This window comes from Tenrec ecaudatus, chromosome 12, assembly GCF_050624435.1.
Source record: "Tenrec ecaudatus isolate mTenEca1 chromosome 12, mTenEca1.hap1, whole genome shotgun sequence".
NCBI lineage: Eukaryota > Metazoa > Chordata > Mammalia > Afrosoricida > Tenrecidae > Tenrec > Tenrec ecaudatus.
The window spans coordinates 46,284,427-46,307,193 of NC_134541.1; the positions used below are offsets into that span (position 1 = coordinate 46,284,427).

General features: G+C 36.7%; 1 protein-coding gene across 1 annotated transcript in view; it reads left to right on the forward strand.

The window, feature by feature from the left end:
* Positions 1–22,767, forward strand: part of LOC142422649 (ADP-ribose glycohydrolase MACROD2-like) — a 717,500-nt gene that overhangs the window by 80,075 nt on the left and 614,658 nt on the right. The window contains exon 3 of the mRNA XM_075527975.1: positions 6,045–6,152. Within this exon, the coding sequence (XP_075384090.1) occupies positions 6,045–6,152 (108 nt within the window). The remainder of the gene's footprint in view (positions 1–6,044; positions 6,153–22,767) is intronic.

Consider the following 22,767-nt stretch of genomic DNA (forward strand, 5'->3'; position numbering starts at 1 on the left):
TCAGAGAAATCAAGAAGTTTGTTGCAGACAGCACTGTGTAGAGAAAGAAAGAACATACTCCCCAACTCAGTCAGTTTATTAATCTAACATCTGTTCCTTTAAATTTGGATAAAACTATGCAGACCTAGCAAAGGCAGCAGGTAACAGAAAGCCGCAGACTGTGTACTCTTGTGCTGGTCAGTTAACCTAGATTCTGCCTGGGCACCTGTTTTGCCGTCTGATCTCTGATGATCCTTTATATTTTCCTTGACTCCAGCTTTCTACTGGAGTTCTTCACTCTGTTTGCTCATCTACTTTTCATGTTTTCAGAGCTTCAGGTGAAAAATTTCCATCTCCATTCCTTATTCATGGGTTATGGCTCTGGAGATGAGAGAAGTATTTGACTATGATCAACAACTATTTTTTCAAAATAAGATGGGTATGTGTTGGTATGTATGGCACCAAGAAGAAATTCTGCCCAATCTGCAAGATTAATAGTAATTATCTTCCTTCTCCTGCTATATGACATCTATTGTATTATTACTATGTATATTTGTCTTACTCCATTTAATCCTGACAGCAATCCTATGAGATAGGAACTCTCTCTACCTTATCTGTGAGGAAACTTAGATCCAGAGATGTTATGTTTGACCAGTGTCAGCTAGTAAATGGCAGAGCTGGATTAAGATATAAGCATAATGCTTTCAGAAACTATGCTCATCATCTCTACCCTTTACCCTTTTTTAGAACAGGGCATAATATAAGAGGTACATATATAGTTATAGCAAAAATAAAAGGGAGGCTTTTAAAATTTATTAAACATCAAAATGCGTGAGGCATTATGAAGGAAAAGGTAGTTCTGTCTTTAAGTAGTTCTGTGATGTTGGGTAAGTAGCATAACCTCCCAGTAGGCCAGTTTTGTCATATATAGAGTTGCAAAATCCCTTTCAAAAATTCTATGAAATTCAAATTAAAAATTGAATTTCATGCTTTGTAATTCCTTTCTTCCTCTCTATTTAGTAGGGATACATTACTGTTGTATCATCTGAAAATCTCTATTTTGCATTTCAATCACACAAATGAGTTAGTTATAAGCTTTGTTTATGCCACCATAGAAGTCCATTGTGTTTTACGATGTGAATTTGAATCTCTTATGGAACAAATCCATGGGGTTTAGTGGTGCAGTGGTTAAGTACTCCATTGATAACCCAAAGGTCAGCAGATCAAACTCACCAAGTGTTCCGAAGAAGAAAGATGGAGCAATCTGCTCCTATAAATTTTACAGCCTTGGGAATTATATGGGATAGTGCCATTCTGTCCTGTAGGGTTGCTAATGAGGTGTAATTGATTTGATTAGAATGGGTCTTTATGGGTATAAAACAAACCTGATTCCCTTAAACAAAAGAAATTCAAGAAGTCAATAGGCCAATGAATTTTAGACCTATTATATATTTACTATATCATTGCTTATGTATGAGCCCCTATAAAATCTTAATGTTAGTTAGTTGAACAAGCATTTATCCAATACCTCAGAAAGTTTACAGAAATGTTCACTGTGTAGTATCTTGACACTTAGTCTTTGAGAATTTGTTCTTTTTTATAGAATTTGAATTTTATTTGAATTTGAATAAGATAATAAAATATCAAGACTATTAGAAAATATTCTATTTTTGTGTCAGAGTTTTGACATAAACATAGACACATAGCGATTTCAAAAAATTTAAAATTTCCCAAGATTTCTAATTCTAAGAGATCTTTTTATAATGTATAAATAAATAAATAAATATATATATATGTACATCTGAATGCAATGGTTCAAGAAACAAAGGTTTTCTTTATTGCATGTTATGCACTGTAATCCACCACTTATCTGTCAGTTTGTCTTCTGTGGTGGTTTGTTTGTTGCTGTGATGCTGGAAGATATGTCACTGGTATTTCAAATGCCAGCAGGGTCATCCAGAGTGCACAGATTTCAGTGGAGCCTCCAGACTAAGAACTGACTAGGAAGAAGGAATCAATTGCCCAATTCAGGGAAGTAGCTACTGAAAACTTTATGAATAGAAAGGGGAAATTTTCAGATGTTGAAGGCCTAATGAATGGAAGCACAACATTGTCAGAGATAGTGCCAGGAGACGGACCCCTCCAGTTGGAAGGCCTTTGCAATGTGACTGAGGAGGAGCTGCTTTCTCAAAAGAGAGTCGAGCACGGTGACGTGAACAGAGTAAAGTCTGTGGGAGCAAAGCCTCAGGATCTACACTCACATGACTCAAAGTGAGACAAACTGCTGAAAAACCTATTGAATGTACATTATGAATCCAGGAAATACCTTAGGTATCGGTGAGTTAGAATAACCTGGGCCATTTTGAATTAAAAAGTCATAGAGTTTACTACGGCAGGAATAACAAAATGAAGAGGAATGACATGGTATTTATTGCCACATGGATCACTTTAAGATAAATCTTAAAGTACAACGCTGTCTATGATAAGATAATATCTATCCAACTTTAAGGAAATCTAGTCAACACAACTATTATTCAAATTTATGCATCAACCACTGAAGCTAGTGATAAAGAAATGGAATAATTCTACCAACTTTTTTATCTGAAATTGATCAAATAGGCAATCAGGGTGCATTGATAATTATTGGTGATTGGAAAGCAAAAGTTGGGGGGAAAAGAGGAACAGTAGTTGAAAAATGTGGTTTTGGTGATAGAAATGAAGCTGGAGATCGAATGATAGAATTTGGCAAGACCAGTGACTTGGCCCTCACAATTACCTTATTTTAACAACATAATCAGCAACTCTATGCTTGGATTTCTCCAGATGTAATATACAGAAACTAACTTGACAACATCTGGGCAAAGAGACAATAGAGAAGATCAGTACCACCAACTAAACACAAGGCCAGGGCCGACTGTGGAACAGATGATCAATTGTTCATATGTAAATGCAGCTTGAAGCTGAAGAAAATTGAAGTAAGTCCACAAGAGCCAAGATATGACTTTGAGTATATCATACCCACATTTTGAGATCATGTCAAGAACAGATATGATGCACTGAACACTAATAAGAGAAGACCCCATGAGTTGTATAAGGCATCAAGAACATCATTCATGAAGAAAGCAAGTTCATTAAAAGAAAGAAGAGCTCAAAATAAGTTGGTCTTGTCAAATTCTATCTAGCCATCTCTATCATTAAGACTGTATGGAGATGACAATTAAAATATTATTATGAAATGTGCAAAGACCTAAAGTTAGAAAACCAAAAAGAAAGAACATGCCACCATATCTTAAACTGAAGGAACTAAATTCAAGCCTCAAGTTTCAACACTGAAAGAGTCTTTGGGCAAAATGTTTAATGATACAAGAGGATTAAAAGATGGAAAGAATACCCAAGAGCCATTGTACCAAAAGGAGCTGGTGGACATACCAACATTTCATCAGCAACATTTCAGAAAGCAAGGCGCCAAGAATTGGTAGAATACCATTTGCAATGTTTCAACAAAGTATTTGGAAGACAACTTCTCAGCTAACTGACTGGAAGAGATACATATTTGTACCCATTCTCAAGAAAAGTGACCCAATAGAGTGCTCAAATTATAGAAGAGTATCATTTCTATCACAAGTAAAGTTTTGCTAAAGATTATCCAACAACAGTAGCAGCAGTATGTTGACCAGAAGCTGCCAGAGGTCCACGCTGAATTCAGAAGAGGACATGGAACAAGGTGTATCATAGCTAATGTCAGAGGGACCTTAGGTGAAATCAGAAAATGCCAGAAAGATGTTTTCTTGTGTTTTATTGACTATGCCAAGGCATTTGAATGTTTGGATCAAAAGAATGGGAACTCCAGAACACTTCATTGTACTCATGATGAACTTGTACATGGATCAAGAGGGAGTTGTGTGAACAGAATAAGAGAGTACTGCATGGTACAAAATCAAGAAAGGCGTTCATTGAGTTGTGTCTTTTTACCATGCTTATTCAATTTATATACTCAGTGAATCAACAGAGAAACTGGGTTATATGAAGAAGAATGTGGCATTAGGATTGGAGGAAGGTTTATTAACAACCTGCGATAAGCAGATGACAAAACATGGCTTCCTGAAAGTGAGGTGGACTTAAAGCATTTGCTGGTGGTGAAGATCAAGGATTCTAGATTTACCATATGTATTTGTGTATAAGCCGAGCTTTTAAGCACATTTTTCCAGCACATTTTTAATGCAGCTTTTATGGTAAAATTAGGTGCTTTGCTGATATTCTGGTTGGCTTATACTAGAGTATATATGGTAAGTATGGATTACAACTCAATGTAAAGAAGACCAAAATACTCATAACTGGACTAATCCATAGTTAACACCATGATAAATGGAGAAAAGATTGAATTTTTCAAGGATTTTATCTTGCTTGGATCACAGTGTTCATGAAAGCAGTCAAGAGATCAATCAATGTGTTGTATTGGGTAGATCTACTGCACAAGACATCTTTAGAGTGTTACAAATCAAGGAGGATACCTGGAAGACTGAGATAGGCCTGGCTCGAGCCATTTTATTTTCAATTGCCTCATATGTGCTTGAACTGTGGACATTGAATAAAGAAGATAGGAGAAGAATACATTCATTTGAATTATGGTGCTGGTGACGAATCTTGAAAGTACCATGGACTGTCAAAAGAACAAACAGATCTGTCTTGGAAGAAACAGTCAAAGTTCTCCTTACTGGGAAGGATGGTGAGACTTTGTCTTATGTACTTTGAACATATTGTCAGGAGAAGCCAGTCCCTGGAAGACTACATCATGCTTTGAAAAGTACAGGGGCAGGGGTGAAAAAAGGAAAGTCCTTTATATATGATTGACGTAGAGGCTGCAACAGTGGGCTCCAACATAAGAACATTTGTGAGGCTGGCACCAGGCAGTTTTTATTTTATTCATAGGGTCCCTATAAGCCAAAATGGACTTGATGTCATCTAACAATAGCAATAACCAGTCATGATGCCACATTCTTCATCATATAATCTAGCTTCTCTGAATACTTGTTCAGCATACAGATTGAATAAGTATGGTGACACACAACTTCCCTGATTTTAAACCATACAGTACTGATCTGTTTGAACAACTGCTTCAAGGTCCATGTACAGGTTCTGCATAAGCACTATGAAGTGTTCTGAAATTCCCATTGTTCAAAAGGTTATCTGTAGTTTGTTTATAATACTGTAAATCTTTTTGGTAGCCTCATTTTTCTCCTGTGGAGTGACTTGTGGATTTGAACTGCCAACCTTGTGATTACCAGTCAAAGGCCTTTTCCCTTAAGACTACCACTTTTTTTAAGGAATGAAGTGATTTCTGTGAAGAAGACACAGAAAGAAAGGTTCATTCTAATGGCCACAAATTATTCTTATTTTTGACCAATTTTTTTCCTTTGTCTATTCGGGCCTAAAGACAATTTAAGTGACTTGTGGCCTCTTCTCTCTACTCCTCCAGATATCTTATCTGAGATGCTCATCCATGCATGTTCATTTGACACTGTTTTAGTGAATAATTATTACCATATATACTCGTGTATAAGCCGAGTTTTTCAGCACATTTTTAAAGCAGTTTTTGTGGTAAAATTAGGTGCCTCAGCTGATATTCGGGTCGGCTCATACTTGAGTATATATGGTATCCGATTCCATAAAAAATTGCACAGCTCATAAGTGCTTGGAAAAATTTAAGTTTGTAAATCACCTTTTCTAGAAGTATATTAGAAAGCTTCATTTTTGATAGTTTCACAGCTCTTTTCTCTCTGTAAAACTCGTGGTATATAATTTTAACATGGACCCTTTTATAATAATAACAAATGGTGAGTGTTTTTGCTGACCTGTATACCATTTCTAAGTGTATTATGTCCATTATACAGGATACTGCATTTGGATTGAGTAATATAAAATAAATAGAAGATAAGCCACAACTCTGGTAATTACATACTTATTTCTACCTAATTGTTTGGATGAGATTCATATTGACTCTTGTACTAAAGTTACCTTTATTAAATTACTTAAGAATATTATTAACATGATCATTTTTGTTACAGAGGAAAATCCTCAGGAAGAATCACAGGAGAAGAAAAGTTTGAGTGAAAAAGTTTCTCTCTATCGAGGTGACATCACAGTACTAGAGATAGACGCCATAGTCAATGCGGGTGAGTAGTAATGTTTCTGTGACTTATTATACGTGTACTTACTGTTTAATTCTTGTCATAAATAGGAATGAGATGTTTTAGGGGAACGTTTTCTTATGTATTTCTCATATTTATTTAAGAAACTGAAGATTTATTTTATATATGTGCTGCAGTTCACGTTCTGACTCTAGAAGATATGTAGTTCATTTGGCGACCAGGGCATTAGATCGCTGAATTGTTGATGGATTACTGTAGAAAATCTTTACAAAGATCCTTAGTGTCTGTGCTCTACTCTACAGTCTATAAATAGGAGCTTAAAAATGTAAATGGTTTTATATGAACCACCAGGCTCTTGCATATTTTTGTTATTTCTAGCCATTGATCCTGATTCTGTCCTCCAAAGTACAATTGATGACATTGGCTTTCTCTTCACATTACTTAAAGGTGCTCTTGGGTGCTCTTCTGTTCTTGTCATGAACACACTAGTAGACTTGTCAGCAGACTCAATAGCAGTAATGACGATCTTTCTTCTTTTTTAAAAATTGAAACCACAGATGTATATCTTTTTTACTTCTTATGTCACCACCTAAAGCAATGTCTTGCTTTTATAGCCCTACTAAACACTGGGTACTATATAATTGCTAATTGAACTAAAAATACAACAGAATTTCTAACATGTCTGGCCAATTTTAAATAGCACATTCAGCATTTACAAAGGGAACCAATTTAGCACCGGTTTTAAAAGTATTATTTGGTCAATACCGACAAAATGTTTTATTACTTTTTATTAAAAATAAAATAAAAGTATGTCATAATAACCATCTGTGCTGCCTTAATTAATATTCCCTACTTCATACATCATCTCTCTAGATTCTAATATCTATTGTGTTGGTTACACAGAAACCCATGATTAATGTGTTTATTAAGGACTGAAACAGGTTGTGAGAAATGCTCAGGGTAGTTGTTTACCAGGACATGTTACAAAGTTTCAGGTCTGCTAATAGATGCCCAAAGGGGCACACCACTCTGCTGTAAGCGTCAGCAAGAAGGCATTCAGCTCAAGTTTCATTGGTCAGTAAACTCAACTTCCTGAATTAAGTGCCCAGAAACACCCCACTCCAGTAATCCTCAGCTGGAATGCATTCAGGTCCACTTCTACAAAGCTGGGTATCTAACTTCCCCAATGAAGTGCCCAAGGCACCATATCTGTAATGCAGGCTCCTGCCAAAAATAAACCTCCCAAAAACCCAAAACAAAACAAAACCCCACTCCTTTAACCTGCTCCCTGGGTTGGGAAGTCCATCATTCTGTTCCATGCTCTGGCTCCTGGTTCTGCCACTGATCCTCTGATGGTACAGCTAGCTGTCTCTAGATCCAGGAAGCTCGCTGCACAGGGGTTTCAGGTCCAAAAGATACACTTCCCTCCTGGCTCTTGCTCGTAATAACAGCCCTTTTCCTGCTTCTCAGAGGGCTCGTTTTATACACACCAAGATGCCATTACAGGGCATCTTGTAATTATAATTACTCACAGGCTAATCCTATTAGTATATTTCCCCACCTTTTACCACCTTCTTACCATATCCACGTAGAGAAAGGTCTTTTGGGAGTTAGAGACTTTGGCTGGAAAACCCATGTTACATAATTTGCTGCCCCTGCACTGTCCCATCACTATTTTAGTTCTATCATATTCTATCTTGTATGTATAATAATGTTGTAATAGCTGCCACCACAGTGTATAAGGACATGACAAATAAACCTGAAGGTCAGCTAAATCTTTCACTCCCCCAAATCATTTGGCAATGGTGGCTCAGCACTGAGACTGTGATGATTATAAATTGGCCGTGGTCGGCATCGCACATTTGCATTACCCAGGTACTTGAACTAAAAAAAGCCCAGGACAAGTCTTCTGCACATTTATTTCTTCTCTGTATGGTATTATGCATACTTGATATGTTTTTAATTAATCAGATAATTCATTTGTTTATTTTAAACAATTTAATCGATGTAAAATTAACATATATTTTGATAGTGCAATCACATTCATGTAAGTTGTGCAACCATCAGTACAATCAAGTCCAATATATTTCTTCCTCTGTGTGCCCACACATTTTCTAAATAGTACCTGACATACAAGATAAAGCACAAGTTGTAGACCCAAATGACTGAAGTTCAAACTCAGGTTCTTATACTCAGCAGCATTTTTTGTTTAAACTTTTTATTTAGAAGCAAATATAGGAAACTGCGAAAAATAGCAGTCAATGTGTACTCTTCACCTTTGTGAGTTTCTTCCAATGGTGACAGCTTGTCTCTGTGTGTTTTGTCCTATGCAACTTTATTTTATATGTAGATTTATATAATCACAACCACAGTCGAGATATAATACTCTATCATCATCACGTGAGAACGTCATTATTCTACTCTGAAGCATCTGTGTGTGGGTCGCTTCTGACCTGTATACACAAGGGAGAAGCAAATCCAACTCCACACCAGCCCAAGGTCAATTGCCACAAGGCAGAGGTCAGATCTACCTCCACCTTTCAAATTCCTTTACCCTAATCTGACACCAACCCTCCTTTCCAGGAAACTCTACTTCTCTGCTCCATTCAATAGTTCGTTGCAATGGCTACATAGAACTCAAAGAGGTTTATTTGGGCATTTCACAGGTTACCATAGCTAGGATCAGAAAGCATTAAACCTCTTGTCCACAGCACCTTTTCTCAGTCATGCCAGCAGCCACATACCTCTTTCCAGTCCCCAGCTTCTCACTGATGGGTTCCTCTTGCCTCTGCCTTGTTCCATGTGCCAGGAAGCACCATTATGCCTCACAGTCTCTGTGCCGCTCCTCTGCTCTGCCTCAGTCTTGTTGTTGGTTCTCTTGTGTATCTCACGTTCTCAGTGCTGTGTTCCTGTTGCCTCTGTTGTTTCTGCCACTTTAGGTAGGGATCTCCTACCTATTCTGATGGTGACTCTTATTTCTAGATGGCTTGGGCATTTCCTATTTCTGCTTCTTCTATGGCTCTCTTATGCTCAAAAGAATGCTAAAACTGACCAATTCTTCCTATTAGTGTTTTACATACCCCATTTGCATGATCCCACCAAATCTTTTGGTAATTGTTACAAAGCCATGGATAGAAGTCGTATTGAAGCAATTTTACTTTACCACATATGCCTTTGTGTTCTTACTCCTCTCACCATCCTCCTCTCTGGTCTCTATTTTTGTCGTTTTAAGAATATCATATTAATGAGATAATACATCATGGAGCACTTTGATTGCCTTTTTCACTATACATAATTCTCTCGAGTTTCATGAAGGTTTTGCAGGTATAAGGAGGTCATTCATTTTTATTTCTGGGTACATTGCATGAGTATGTAGTATAAAGGAAAACCAGTAAATAGTTGCTATGCAGAACTTTGAAATTCTTTCCAGAGCTATATCTAAGATGCTAGGGTCAAAAGAAAGGCATAGAAGCCAGGGAAGCAAGTGGGTGCATGGTTCAACTTGGAGCCATATGTGTCCAGAGTGCTTGCAACAAATACAGGTGGAGGCAGGATCATGGAGTGCTTTATATCTCACCTTCAGAGGCTCACACTTTTTTCCCCCTTTCTATTGGAGAAAGTGAGAATTCTTTGAAGAATGTTTCAGAGGGAAATGATGTAATAAGATAGGTGTCAATAAGAAACCTTTGATAGCAGTGTGACAAATAAATTAGGGAGAGATCAATTTGTGGTGGAAAGTAGAAGCAGATCTGGAACTTATTTGTACTAAAGACTTAAACTGAAATATGTCTGATAATCCCCCTCTAACTCGTTACTGTAATGTTGCTGTTTCTGACTTTCCCCCGCTCACTCTGGGATGAGTCTTTGTTAATTATGGCTCAAGGCTAATTTGACTACACTAGATCAAGGGGAAACAATTAAAAAATTTCTCCTAAATATTTATTCCATTTATTCCTTCAAAATTAAAATTTTTCCTAATTTGTACATAGGTATTTCTGAGGCATTGTCCATCTGGCTTCCCCAAGAGTTTCCACTAAAACGCTTCTCACCGTGTCCCCATAACATCTTTTTTTCTGGATTTCTCAGTCTCATTTAGTACTGTTGATATTTAATATTCTTTTAGTTCAAGATTCCATACTCGGTAGGCTCTTTTCATTAGCTTTACAGGCACAAACTTAAAAGCCACATCATTTCTCACCTAGAATACTGCAGTAGATGCCTGATGGCTTTCCTTTCAACTTCACTTGTTCTCCAGATACAGTCAGATTACTCTTTACAAAATGCAAATCTTCTCATGTTATTTTTCTGTTTGTATAATTTTAATGGCTCTCCATTTGATAGCATCAGGGACTCACTCTTTAATTTGGTTTTCAAGGCCCTGCCTCAGTATCCTCCAGAGAAATCTTTTGCCACTGACTTGCACTTTGTGCCCCTTTCTGACTCATCCTTATCTCCTACAAGTTCTTCTCTGGAGAACTCTGATGAATGCAGCGCTTCATATAATGCCTAGAAGATATCCGCAGTCAGCAATGATGGCAAAACCATGCTACTTAATTCTTGAGCACCTACTGAACAAGTGCAGGAACGATCCGTGGAGCACAAGTTTATATTCTGAAAGTAGGATCAGAAAAGGCTGGATTAATCAGATCCATATTTATTGGGGAAGTTACATACAGAGATCTGTGGCAAGATTTTTTTTCCAGCTTGGGAAATAGAAATGTTAATACTTTTATAATAGCGTTTTGTGCTTTCTTTTCAGTTGCCTTCCCTTCAGGTGTTTTCTGGGCTGGGTTTTTCTGCTTTCTGAGTTCTTGGAGATCCAGCCTTCTGGACTGCAGCTTTCATGCCAAGATTTGTACAAAGGCAAAGCCTGAGTTAATTGTGTTACAGTCTGTGGAGTCTGGCTTTACATAATTAGTGCTTATGTACAAAGATTCATACAGGGAACCAGGGGAAAAACACATCAAATATTTGATGGATTACATGATTTTTGTACTAGCTAATGGGTTTCAATTGATGCTACCATGAAATCAGGTGTTTGGTGTGATTTTTCCTGGTGCAGGTCAATGCCTTGTTAATTACTCTGATTCTCTTCCATCTTGTATTGTCGACGACCCTCATCATTCTTATATCAGAAAAATTATTTTTAATGAATGATACAAGATAATTATAAGTGTTTTTCAAGATGTACATACTGATAGACAAATATATGAAGGCATGAAAGAGTTTGCATCTTATGTCCTACAATATTTAGGGACTATAATATTTACTTGAATTGTTTGCAGGAAATACTGTTGAATTATGAATTTTAAAAGTCAAGCAATTACAACCCTGTTGGTCAAATAGGTTGGCATTAACTCAATGGCAGCTAAAAATAACAATCAAGGGTAAAGGAAGGAAATAGTATTAGTGTATATTTTACTTCGGTAATTGTAAATGTCATAATTAAACCAAATATTGAGATGAGTTGATAACCATTTAGTAGCTGGATATACTTTAATTAAGAAAATATGATGTAGAAGCTGTCTTTTATATTTGGTAAATCACGTTGGAAGTAAATTTTATAGAAAAATTTTTATGAGGGCAGATCCAAAAGTAGAAAATTCTTTGGAAGCAAGAAGGGTGAGACTTAAATGACTGGTCATGTGGAGAAAGCCATGATGCTTAGTAAACAAGAGGTACAATGAACCGCAGGACCGTCAATGAGATGAACTGACACGATGGCTACACCAATGGGCTTTCTCATCAGGAATGAAGGTCTGGGTCACCCCACCAGGCAAAAAAACACAGCCAGCTGAGGTGCTTGCCGGGGGCAAAGATAATACAGAATGGGTAGTAGTAGAAGGTAGTTCTACCTATCAATTATGACCATGTGATCAATTCCAAAAGCGAGGTTTGTATTTGTCAATGTATTTTCTTTTTATGTGATTATTGCATATCTTTCCTTTGTTCAGGTGTGATATATCAGATACATTTTGACACAGTGTGTTTTCATTTAAATGTGTAATAGATGATTGAAGATAAGTATAAGTGTGATTTCATCAATGTCTGGAAATTATATAGTATATATGGCTAAAGAATTGTTTACAGATGCCAGGTTAGCAAGGGGTGGATTGTGATAGTTTATTGTGCCAGCCTGGCTGATAAACACAAGTGGGATTAATTGAAGGGCAGAGAGATAAATGGCTCGGTGAGCCTAGCCTTTCTTGTCTCTCGCTCTTTAATCATTGGACCAGCGTGCAGTTGCCTTGCTTGTTCTGCGCCTCAATTTAAAGGGAACACTACCTGTGGGACGCCTAACCTGTGGACTGTGTTGCTGTAAGTTGAGGTCCCTTTAAACCCACATGATTGGAATGTACATCTCTGTAGCTGGGGAGTGACAGTTGGTGACCTGCCTTGCTGTTTGCTGCCTGGGTATATATAGCCCAGTTCTCTCTCTACAGAGGAGGAACTGGCGGCCCTCAAGAGTTAAAGGACTGCTAGTGTCACTCACAACTCTCTCAGGGGAGTGAGTTTCACTGAGCCATTTGTACTGCTTTATAATTTATCTATCTGTATATAATTTAATAGTTCATTTCTTGTTATATATCTATCTTTATAAATATATATAGAAAATTACTAGCAATCTAGTTTTGTCTCTCTAGAGAACCCTGTCTAACACACATAGGATGGATTGTGAAGTTAAGGCAGTAGTAGACAGTATTTTATTTTGTTATGCATAGGGTCAGTATGAATCAGAACTGACTTCAATGAATCTCACAATATTAATAAAAGCAGAAAGATTGCTATAAATTTACAGAAACATTAAATAGCCATATCAAAATGCTCAGCTATTATGTAACAGATTCTCTATCTTGTATATATACTTCTGAAGGAGGTGGTTGCATCTCCGTAATTTCCCTGACGAATTCTGTGATCTATGATTTGTTCCACAGAAAAATGGCAGTTTTGTCAACCTAGGGGGACTCCAATCCTATTCCTTCTCAATAGTTTTTGAATTTGGGGAACAAAATGAAGCCTGAAAGGAAAATATCACTGCTGTAAATCAGAAGGGATAAAGTTTCTTAGCAAAATTTTCATAGGGCAGCTGTTGATACCCTCAATGAATAAGCAGATGTGTTATTAAATGTCAAAAAAATCCCAGGACAATATTCTTGACATTTTTCTCACCAATAGGTATTTTAATTTTTTAAAACTTTGTACTAATAAGTCCATGTGATCATCCTGTGTATTCTGGAAAAGTTATCAAGAATATTCTTTGAAATCTCAAAGCAGTCATTAAAATCTTCTGAACTGACATCTCTACCTTTATTTAACTAGCCCAGAAGTTTCCAACAAAGCCACTGTTGTTGTGTTAAGAATTTTAACATTGTGAATTTAGTGGGGGATTGTATTTCATATCATCATTTTGTATTGCACACCTTAGACTAGTTATCCAACTTCCAAATAGTGCCTACCCCCACTTTAATTTCTCTGTCTTGCAGCATCCTATCTCCCCCTTCACCTAAGCCAACACCTAAGGACCTCTAGCCTATTGTTTCATCTTCTGTTCCTTGCCCTACCCCCACTGGTAATCCTGAAAGTCTGTTTCTTTTGGTATGGCAACCTTTGTTTTGATTTTTTTTTCTTTGTAACAGGGGTCATATATGATATTTGTCTTTTGGTAATGGCCTGATTTCACTCAGCAAAATGTTCTCTAGGTACATCTATGACATGAAGTGCAGTAGTTACAGTTTTGATTGAACCTTGTTTTCTGGATTAAATTGATAAATCCCATACTCATCCCTAGTTGCATGTGGTTGTATAAAATTGTCTTCATTCACTTCATTTCATTTAAAAGCTAACTGATCTTCTCTGATTCTTTTGTACCCGTGGAGCCACAGCTTGCTGAGGCTACAGGAGTTACTTAAATCTGGAAATGCTGAACTCTGTGAGATGCTAACTACAGTAGCTATCACACCTGTGTGCATTCTATTGTCTCTTACTGCTTTCTGGACCTCAGTTACACTGTCTTCCTTTGTCAAAGCTGATGGTCTTCTCTACCTTACTTTAAATAAATTATTCTTCTAAAAGCTGTTATTTTAGGTAGGGCAGCATTCCTGTAAGCTTATTGTAAAGTTTAAATTATTTGGGAAAATATCTACTTGAGTTTCAGTAAAAATTTGATATTAAGTCTGTCTTAAAATATTTTCTCTCACAGAAAGTATCAATTTTTTTTTAAGGCACTCTAATGAGAATAATGCAAGTATATGAAGTGGCTTCAAGAATTTTATGGAAGAATTCTCTTGAATTTTTGAAACTTGTATTGTGAAAGGTGGAAGTTTACAGTTCAGATAATCATTTCATCATATTCAGCAACTTAGACTACTTATAAAACCATCCAAGAGCTTACCCTGTCCCCTCCTTTTTCTGTCTTCTCTTTCTTCTAAAATACTCTCCCACATGCTTTCACCCAAGTTAAAGTTCTATTAATGTTTAATTCCATCTTATCCATGGATTTTTTTAAAAAACCCTTGCATTAATGAGAGAACTTATCTGCAGTCAATCACTAATTATAGTCTAAACATGTTATTGTTTGGAATAAACACATGCATGTGTGGACTGAAATCTTAGTTGTAGTTCTTTTTTTATTTACTCTCATAATTATGCTGCTAAATTGATTTGTCTTTTCTTATTGGTATTTATCTTTGGTTTGGAATTCAGAATGACTTTTCCCAACCATAATTCAGATTGTCCCTAAATATTTTTCTTTACTTCTTTTCAAATTTCTTTATATTAAAACCAATTCCAAAGGTATGCTAATGAGAAATGTGAATCTGTAATATATCTATTTGTAAATTATATTTATTTTTTATTTATCATATTTACCTTTTTAAATTTATTTAATAATTTTGATGGTAACAGGTAGATGTTTATTTTACACTTCAGATTATCAACTATTCATCATCTTCCCTAATAGTTTACCATTCACGCACTTTTTGATTTCCCTTCTCCCTCTTCCATTTTACCAGAGTTAACAACCTTCAAGTCTAATCCACTACTTTACCCTGCTTCTTTTACCCAACCCCTTATGGCAGACTCCAAAGTCTGTTATATATAAAAATGTTTATCTTTCTTCTTCTCCTCCTCCTCCACCTCCTCTTCTTCTTCTGCCAGTGATCTCATATAATTTTAATTTTTTGTGATTGACTAATTGCACTCAGCATAATGATCTCTAGATCCATTACATTCTTCAGACGTTCCTCATGGTTTTTTAGTGATACATAATGTTCCATTGTATGTATCTATCAAACTTTCTTTATTCATTCTTTTACTATTCGGACTTTGGGCTTTTCCATCATCTTCCACACTTGTCTGTCAATGTGTCCTACTGTAGTGACACGTGTGTTGCTATGGTACTGGAAGCTATGTCACTGGTACTTGAAATGCCAACAGGGTAACCCAAAGCAAACAGGTTTCAGTGGAACTTCCAGAAAACAAAGTTGGAATCAACTGCCCACTTTGGAGAAAGCCACTGAAAATCTTAATTGTCAGATACTAATGCCTAATGAATGGAAGCAGAACATTGTTGGGGACAGTGCTGGGGAGCGGGCCCCTTGGGCCCAGGGCACTCAAAATGTGACTGAGGAGGGGCTACTTTCTCAAAGTGGAGTAGACCATGGTGATGCGAGTAACACCTGCAGGAGTGGTGACTTCAGAATCTTCATTTGCTGGTGGGTTACAACTCAAGGCAATGAGAAAAACCTGCAAATAGATGCTAATGATTAGAACTTGGAATGTTCAAATTATGAATTTAGGAAATTGTGAAATTGTCAAAAATGAAATAGAACACATAAAGATCCGTATCCAAGGCATCGGTGAGCTGAAATGGACTATTTGTCACTTTGAATCAGAAAATCATGTAATTTACTATTCAGAAATGACCCAGTAAAGAGGAATGTGGTGCCATTCATTGTCCAAAAAGACATTAAAAATTAATCTTGAAGTACAATGCTTTCTGTGATTGGATTATATATATCCACCTTCAACGAAATCTAATCAATACAATTATTATTCAAATTTGTACACCAGCAACAAAAGCTAGTTGTGAAGAAATTAGAGTCCTACCAATGACTTCAGTAGAAAATGGATCAAATCTTCCATCATGCAGCGCACGCCCTGGAGCACCCGGGAGACGGAGCTGCTGCTGGCCACGCTTCTGGAGCCCTCTGCATCGCGCTCGCTGCGGCGGCCACCCACCGCCGCCAAGCGCTGCCCACCACCCGCGTGTTGCCACCTTAGTGCCGCCACCACCGCTGCTGCTACAAGTTTCTCAAGGACAAGGTCCAAGACCTGGAAGGCCAGCCCCCCGAGACCCTTCAACGCGACAACCCGAGAGCTCATGGCGCTGCTGGGTGACCACGGGCAGAAGCGCAGCCGTCACCGTTTTCCGGGTCCTGGGCATCCCCCACGTGGCCTCCGCCCGGCCCCACAGCACGCCTGACCTGACCAACCAGACGCCTTCCAGCTGCTGGCTGGGCAAGACCCTAATGCGGAACACAGCTGGACGCTCTGGTTCAGCCAGGACTCCGCTGAAGCTGGGGGCGCCTCCTGCGCCCCTGAGTAGCAGCTGATCGGCCTGGTGTTCTCCCGCCTGAGGAAAAAAAATTAAAGATACATTGATAATTATTGGCAATTGGAATGCAGTAGCTGGAAACAAAGAGGATGGAATAATAGTTGAAAAATATGGTTGGGTAATAGAAACAAAGCTGCAGCTCACATGACAGACTTGCAAGACCAACAGCTTGTGCATAGCAAAGACCCTTCTTCAACAACACATGAGGCAGTTATACACTGTGGACTTCTCCAGATTTGAGTACATCCGTGGGAGGAGGATATGGAGAAGTTCAACATTAGCAGCTAAAACTGGGCCAGGGCCGACTGTGGATCAGATCATCAATTGCTCATATCTAAATTCAGGTTAAAGCTGAAGAAAATTAAAACATTTCCAAAATACAAACTTGATCCTTTCTCATCTGCAGTTTGAGAAGAATAGATTCAATCCATTGACCATGAGTGACTGAAGACCTGATGAGCTGAGGGAGGACATCAAAACCATCATTCATAAAGAAAGCAAAGGGTCATTAAAAAGACAGGAAAGAAAGAACAGATCAAAGTGGGTGATTGAAGGGACTGAAAATTGCTTTTGATTGTTGAGTAGCTAAATTAAATGGAAAAAATGATAAAGAGCAAAATAGAAAATTTCAAAGGCGGAGCAGGGCAGGAGGGGAAAAAATGAGCTGATACCAAAGGGCTCAAGTAGAAAGCAAATGTTTTGAGAATGATGTGGGAAACAAATGTACAAAAGTGCTTGACACAATGGATGTATGTTTGGATTGTGATAAGAGTTGTATGAGCCCCCAATAAAATGATTTAAAAAATTAAAAAGAAAAATCATGCCAAATATAAGTGATAAAGCTCAACAGTTTAAATATATATAATCACTACCTTTGAATAAATAATTTTAAAAGGTCTCCTATATAATAAAAACTTAAAATTCATTTGGAAAAAAAAGGAAAGATAAAAATTATAATACAATGTGCTAAAACCTAGAGTAAGAAAACCAAAAAGGGAGAACAAACTCGGCATGTCTCAAGCTGAAAGTACTGAAGAAAAAATTCAAATGTTAACTTGCAATCTTAAAAGATTCTATGGACAAAATATTGAATGATGCAGGAAACATCAAAAGAAGGTGGAAAGAATATATAGACTCACTGTACCAAAAAGAACTAATAGACATTACATTATTTCAGGAGGTAGCATATGAGCAAGAACCAATGGTTCTAAAGGAAAAAGTTCAAGCTGCACTGAAAGTATTAGGCACAATAAAGGCCCATAAATTGATGGAATACCCATCGAAATGCTTCAACCAGCTGATGGAGCACTGTAACACTCACTCATCTCTCCCAGCAAATTTGGAAGACAGCTACTTGGCTAATTGATTGGAACAGATCTATAATTTTACCCATTCCAAAGAAAGGTGACCCAACAGAATTCTCAATTATAGAACAATATCATTTATATCACATGCAAATAGGATTTTGCTGAAGATCACCCAATAACAGTTGTAGCATTACATTGACAAGGAGCTTCCAGAGATTCTGGCCAGATTCAGAAGATTATTTGGAACAAGATATATTATTGCTAATGTCAGATGGACCTTAGTTCAAAGCAGAGCATACCAAATGTTTATTTGTGTTTTATTTACTATGCCAAGGAATTTGAAGGTATGGATCATAACAATCTATGGATAACCTTGAGAAAAATGGAAATTCTAGAACACTTCATAGTGTTCGTGTGGAACTTATACATGGATCAAAGTGTAGTTTGCAAATGAAACAGGGAATACTGAATGGTTTAAAATCAGGAAAGATGTGTGACAGAGTTGTATCCTCTCACCATACTTATCAATCTGCATGCAGAGCAAATCCTTAGAGAAACTGGAGTGTTTGAAGAAGAATGTGGCATTAAAGGAAGGTTTATTAACAACCTGAAATACACAGATGACACTACCTTGCTTGCTGAAAATGAGGACTTGAAGCACTTGCTGATGAAGATCAAGAATGCATTATTCAGTATGGATTGCAAGATCATGATATATGAAGAAAACCTTGAAGTATTTTGTCTTGCTTGAATCTACAATTAACACTATATTCGGTAAATCTGCTGCACAAGACATTTTTATAGTATTGAAAAACAAGAACGTTAATTTAAGGACGAGGGTAGGCTTGACTCTCGCCATGATATTTCCAGTTGCCTCATATGTTTATGAAAGTTGAACACTGACTAAGGAAGACAGAAGAAGATTTGATGCATTTGAACTGTGGTGCTGGAGAAGAATATTGAAAATACCATGAACCACTAAAAGGACAAATTGATCGGTCTTGGGTGAAGTGTAGCAAGAGTGTTCCTTTGAGACACGGATGTGAGATTTCATCTGACATACTTGGGACACGTTTCATGGAGAGATCAGTCCGTGAAGACATCATGTGTAGTAGAGGAGCAGTGGAAATGAGGAAGGCCCTCAATGAGATGGAGTAACACCATGGCTGCAGCAATGGGTTCAAGTATAGGAAAAATTGTGAGGTTGATTGAAGGTCCAGACAGTGTTTCATTTTGTCATAATGTTGCTATGGTTCAGACTGGATGGCTAACAACAAAAACAGCACTGTCTTCTTGCCATTTTCTTTTTTTTTCCTTATTGTACATTTGGCTTTTATTTTATTATTAAAGTGATACATGGTCACATACACATTTTCAAAATAAAGACAAGTGCAAAAACAGAAACCAAAAAAACAGCATGCAAATTATTAAGAAGCAAAGCTACCAATCAGAGAAAATGTTTGCCCTCAGTGTTGAAGCAAGAAGGCGTGGTAGAGATGAGTCTTCATTATGTCAATACAAACGCAAATCTTTTGGAACTAAAAGAATCAGCTAAGGTTAATGATTCAATAGCTAACTTGACAGACCGAGAAATGAATTTAGAAAGGCTTCAATAGTGCCTCCCTGAACATGGGTGTTCATGTATCTGTTTATATTCTGACTCATACTTCCTTAGGGTATATGACCAACAAAGGGATTTTGGGGCCATATGTAATTTCTATTACCAGTTGTTTGAGGTCCTCACTTTCCAGAGTGATTGCCCACACTTACGGTCCCACCAGCAGTGTACGAGGGTTCTGATTTCTCCTCAGCCTGTCAATCATTTGTTTTTTTTAAACTTGGTTGTCATTGTTTGTGTAAGGTGTCTCATTGGTGCTTTATTCGAATCTCCTGGATGACTACTGCTCATGACCATTTCTTCATAGATTTGCTGGCCATTTGGATGTCATCTTAAGTGAACTGTCTGTTCATGTCCTTTGACTACTTTTTAATTGGGTTATTCAATATTTTTCTTATTGACATGTTACAGTTTTATATAGATTTTATAGATTAATATCGTCTATTGTGTTGTTGCCCAAAATGTTTTCTTCCCACTCTGAGGGTTGTCTTTTTACTCTTCTGGTGAAATATTTTGATGCACATAAATGTCTTATATTTAGTAGGTACAAGTCATCTATTTTTCCATCTACCATGTATGATTCCATCTTATGTTTTATAGTATGTCTATCCTCTGGGATAGGTCCAGTAAATCCGTTCCTATTTTTTCATTGATGATCTTTGTAGCTTCAGGATTTACAATTAGGTAAATGAACTATGTTGAGTTTATTTTTATGGTATGGATCCTGTTTCATTCTTCTACAAATGGAAATCTGGTGTGTGTTTTTGCTAGACTATTAATTTTTTTAAGAATTTACCTCTTTTTCATTAATTTTTTGGGTATTTGTCAAATATCAGTGATTTGTAGATGGTTGAATTTATTTCTGGGCTCTCTATTCTGTTCCATTAGTTTATGTATACATTATTGTACCAATATAAGGCTGTTTTACCTACTGTGGCTATGTAATAAGTTCTGAGTTTGGAAAGTGAGCAACCTTCTACTTTGTTCTCCTTAAGGTCTTTGCTCATCCTGAGTCACTTTCCTCTTCATGTGAAGTCAGTAACTTGTTTTTTACATTTTTTAAAAAGAGTGAGTTGGGATATTGATAAGAATTGCATTGTATTTAGAGATTGCTTTTGGGAGTACTGACATTTTCACAAGATTAAGTCTTCCTAGTCATGAACATGAGATACTGGTCCGTTTTTACTGATGTCTTTTGGTTTCTTGCAGTAGTGCTCTGTAGTTTTCTTTGTTTAAGTCTTTTGCTTTTCTGGTTAAGTTTATTCTTAAGTATTTCATTTTTGTGTGTGTGGCTATTGTAAGTGCTGTCGTTTTTCTGTTTTCCTTTTCAGAGCTCTCTTAGTTAGGAATATAGGGATACAATTTTTTTAAATGTCCACCTCGTATCCTACCACACGCTGAATCTCTTGATCGTTTCCCACAATTTTTTGTTGGGGCTGTGGGATATCTGTGTATAAAATCACATCATGTGGAAATAGTTTCACTTCTTCTTTGCCAATTTGGATTCTTTAAATTTCTTTTTCTTATCTGATTGTTCTGGCTAAGACTTCTAGAACAGTGTTAAAAAGGAGTGGTGATAAGGGACATTCTTGTCTGGTTCCATTTTGTAAGGGAAATACTTTCAGTTTCTCTCCATTCAGTCAGATATTGGCCATTGGTTTTGTGTACATGGCCTTCATCGTGCGTGCTGATAAATTCCCTTTTACTCCGATTTTGCTGAATGGGTATTGGACATTGTCAAATGCCCTCTCTGCATCAATTGATATGATCATATTATTCTTCTGCTTTGTTTATGTGGTGGATTAAATTAATTTTTCTAATGTTGAATCATCCTTCTGTACTTGGTGTGAATCTACTTGGTCATGGTGTGTTTTCTAACATACATATCATTTGAATTCTATTGGGCAGTATTTTGGTGAGAATTTTTCCATTTATGTTCATGAAGGATATTGGACTTTGGTTTTCTATATTGGTAGCATCTTTGCCTGGTTTTAAAAGGCAAAAGATTTATATGATCTGAAGAGAAAATGGAGTATTTGCCTGGTTTGATTATCAGAGCTAAGCTTGTTTCATAAAATAAATGTGAAAGTTTGCTGTATTTTCTGTATTCCAAAATAATTTGTGCAGAATTGGTGTTAAATCTTCACTGGATGTTTCCTTCAGTTATCCTGTGGAACCCACTAGACCTGGACTTTTATTTACTGGAGTGTTTTTGTTTGTTTGTTTGTTTTTACTGGCCTGATCTATTTCTCCTTGTGTTTTAGGTTGGTTCACGTTTTCAACATCAGTTTATGTTAATTTCTAGAAATTTGTTTATTTCATTCATGTTTTCAAAATTTGTTGTAGTGCAGTCTTTCTTAGTAATGTGTTAGGTTTTTAAAATTAATTTTAATGTTATGATGTTGCATCATTCACCCTTTATTCTTTACATTTGCACCTTCTCCTTCTTTATCTGTGTTGTTTGCTTGTAGTTCATCCATTTCTTAATCCTTTCAAAAACAAACTTCTTCTCATGTTGATTTTATTTCTATTTTTTTCTAATTGATTTATTTCTGCCCTAATTGTTATCATTTATTTTCTCCTGGTGATTGGAAGTTTAGTTAGTTGTTCTTCTGGTTGTTGAAAATGATTGATTATGGTGCTTAGTTTGGTTTTCCCTTTGAGCATTTATTGCCACAAATTGCTTTCTGAGTACTGATTTTGTTGTGTCCCAAAACCTTTGGTATGTTGCATTTTTGTTCTCATTTGTTTAGAGCAATTTTCATTTTTTCCTTTCTTATTTAATTAATCACCTATTAGTTTCTAAGTTTCCATGTATTTGAGTTTTTACCCTTTCTCTCATTATTGACTCCTGACTTATACTATTATGGTCTAAAAAATAGATTGTAAAGCCTCAATATTTTAAAATTTATTAAGGCTTGCTTAGTGCCCAAGATATGATTAATTCTAGAGAATGTTGCTTGTGGACAGGAAAATAATACATAGTGTTGCATTGTTGGGTACTCTGCATATGTCCAGGGCATGACGTTTGTTAATTGTGTTGTCAGTTCGTCTATATCTTTATTATGTTTTCCCTCATGATTTTGTAGTTTCCTGTTA